Genomic DNA, 2,500 nt, shown 5'->3' on the forward strand with positions numbered 1-2,500 from the left:
CCTGGATGGTTTCAGGATCTGCCAAACAAGTGTTAAACCACTAGGGCGGGGTTTACACAGGCGAACTGTTCGTTGAACACCGGTTGTCGAACCTGCTGGTCAAGCGGTTCGTAGAGGTGGAGTCAGCCACAAATGCATAGGGTTTGTGGACAATGAAGCCCCGCCCATAAAAGTCAGGCGAGAACAGACTTTCTTCAAACCGTTCGACGAATGTGTTCGACAACCAAATACCCCGTTCACAATTCGAACATCACTTCAAACACTTGTCTGTCGAACCGCGTTCGACGAACCGTTCGACCGTATAAAGACGCCATAAGTTTTATGCTCTTATTGGCTGATTCCAAACTGGTATATGCTACATATATGGGTTTTTATTATTGTTTATAGTTTAACTTGATTTATTTTAGAATTATAAGATATTTTCATACTCACTTTTTATCATTCCCTATGCGAACTCAAGTAAAGTGGTAGCGTATTGGGAACGTCCCTGTTCGAGACCCACTCCACTTCGATAGTTTCTTGTATTGTCTGTAATCTAACAAACCTAGTGGGCCAAGGATGGGGGGGGGGGGGTTGGGTAGCTATATGTTGACCTGCTGAGTCATGAGCAGCCATTGCCTGGCCCTCCTTGGTCGTAACCTGATGTATAAGGGGTTTGATCCTATGCCATTCAAGAGCTATCTTTAAACTATAGCCTTTTTTTTCTTTTCCATTCAGTCAGGCTGGTTTTGTAACACGACACGTTTCTTAATGGACTAAGCTCTATTAGGAATCTATTATCAAAGATTGGGACCACCTGATTTCTCAGCCTTGTAGCCAGTTATAACAAGGACCAATCATTATATCTTAGGTTAGCATCTATGCTCTTACTTGAGATGCTTTCAAAGCATGTACATTCTCTCTCTCTCTCTCTCTCTCTCTCTCTCTCTCTCTCTCTCTCTCTCTCTCTCTCTCTCTCTCCACATACACACACACAAACACACTCATATATATATATATATATATATATATATATATATATATATATATATATATATATATATATATATATATATATATATATATATATATATGTGTGTGTACAGTATATGTGTGTATTGTACATATGTGAGCGTATGTGTATTTTCCTTCGATTATCATTATTATCTTTTTTGCTTTTATCAAATAACGGTAAGGGTTTAATACATGGAGTCATTCATTGTAAATAATCAGAATGTAACCTGCTTACAACAATAATAATAATAATAATAATAATAATAATAATAATAATAATATTTAGAAGAGGAACCCTAGGCAGGACATTGCAAATCAATGTCCCATTGTGTACCAGACGATAAGAGGGTTGAAAGACTTCCATGAACGGGTCGATGGACTGACCTTAAAAGGTGGACTTTTGGGGCCAATGTCTCTGTAACACTTACACGTTACTCTGAAACTATTCCCAGTTGCAATATTTACAATGATTCCCTGAATGATAGCGTTAAATAAAACAGTTGAAGGTTAACATCAACAGCAGCGCAGAGATAGAGATGATAATAACAGATTTATCATTCATTGTCATGACAATAATGCCAATATAAGCAACAACAACAATAAATATCCACCACCCAACATTAGGAAGATCGCTTTTTACAACGCGAGAATGTTGGTATTTCCATAGAAATGGACCGTAATATATTAACCAGTTTGAGCCACAAACCTGGAAATAAAATTTAAAGTCCCGCTTCAGTTAGGGAATAGCAGACACAAGTGACTAAATTGATTGATAATGATTTATGGTGGTTACTAATGATTACCCTCACCTTGACCTGGACAGGAGCAATGAAGTGTGTTTCCAAGTAAATGAAGTTGTCTTGAACGAAACACAAGATGATTCAAATTTCTCAAAAATCCACTAAACGATGCAGTTTTATCTTACCCAGAGTGGAATAAATAAAAAAAAAAGAACTTACCTTGACTTGGATAGTATCTGTCTACCGGTCTTAGATCTCCCCCGCCACAGAACTGCCTCAATTCGTATGCGTGTTCCATAGCGTCCAAATGTTTCTGTCAAAGCCAAATGATTATTCTGAGCGTTTCAAAGGTACAAAACGATTTGTATACCTAATGTTGCTTAGGAATGAGTCAGGATCACTAGTAAGGGATCTGATCCCTTGCTGAGGCCTGTCTTTGGTGTTTTTCAGAGGACTGAAGCCCGTATGTATTAAAACAAAACACTGACACCCAGTCGAAAGGTGGTCACAGGCGAAATGCCCTGGCACTGAGACGCAATTGTCAATATAGGTGGCACAACGAGGAATCTAACAGTATTCTGATAATGAGAGCCAGTTAGCAGTATCTCCACACCGAAACTTAATTCGTAGTATCCTGACACTGAGACTTAATTAAGCAGTATCCTGACACTGAGGCGCTGTTGGCGTCGTCTGCTACAGCCGTTCTTTCCTGGTCCTGGCGCATATCATGAATCCTAAAACCTATACCCTGGTCTCGGGTATCAGGC

At 39.1% G+C, this 2,500-nt stretch overlaps 1 protein-coding gene across 3 annotated transcripts in view; it reads right to left on the minus strand.

Moving 5' to 3' along the window:
• LOC137630710 (myelin regulatory factor-like protein) overlaps window positions 1-2,500 on the minus strand; it is a 56,845-nt gene that overhangs the window by 53,694 nt on the left and 651 nt on the right. For all 3 annotated transcript variants that reach the window (XM_068362346.1, XM_068362348.1, XM_068362347.1), the window contains exon 1: window positions 1,953-2,500. This exon is cut by the window's right edge. In XM_068362346.1, the coding sequence (XP_068218447.1) occupies window positions 1,953-2,031 (79 nt within the window). In that variant the 5' untranslated portion in view covers window positions 2,032-2,500. The remainder of the gene's footprint in view (window positions 1-1,952) is intronic.

This window comes from Palaemon carinicauda, chromosome 38 (genome assembly GCF_036898095.1).
Source record: "Palaemon carinicauda isolate YSFRI2023 chromosome 38, ASM3689809v2, whole genome shotgun sequence".
NCBI classification, from domain to species: domain Eukaryota; kingdom Metazoa; phylum Arthropoda; class Malacostraca; order Decapoda; family Palaemonidae; genus Palaemon; species Palaemon carinicauda.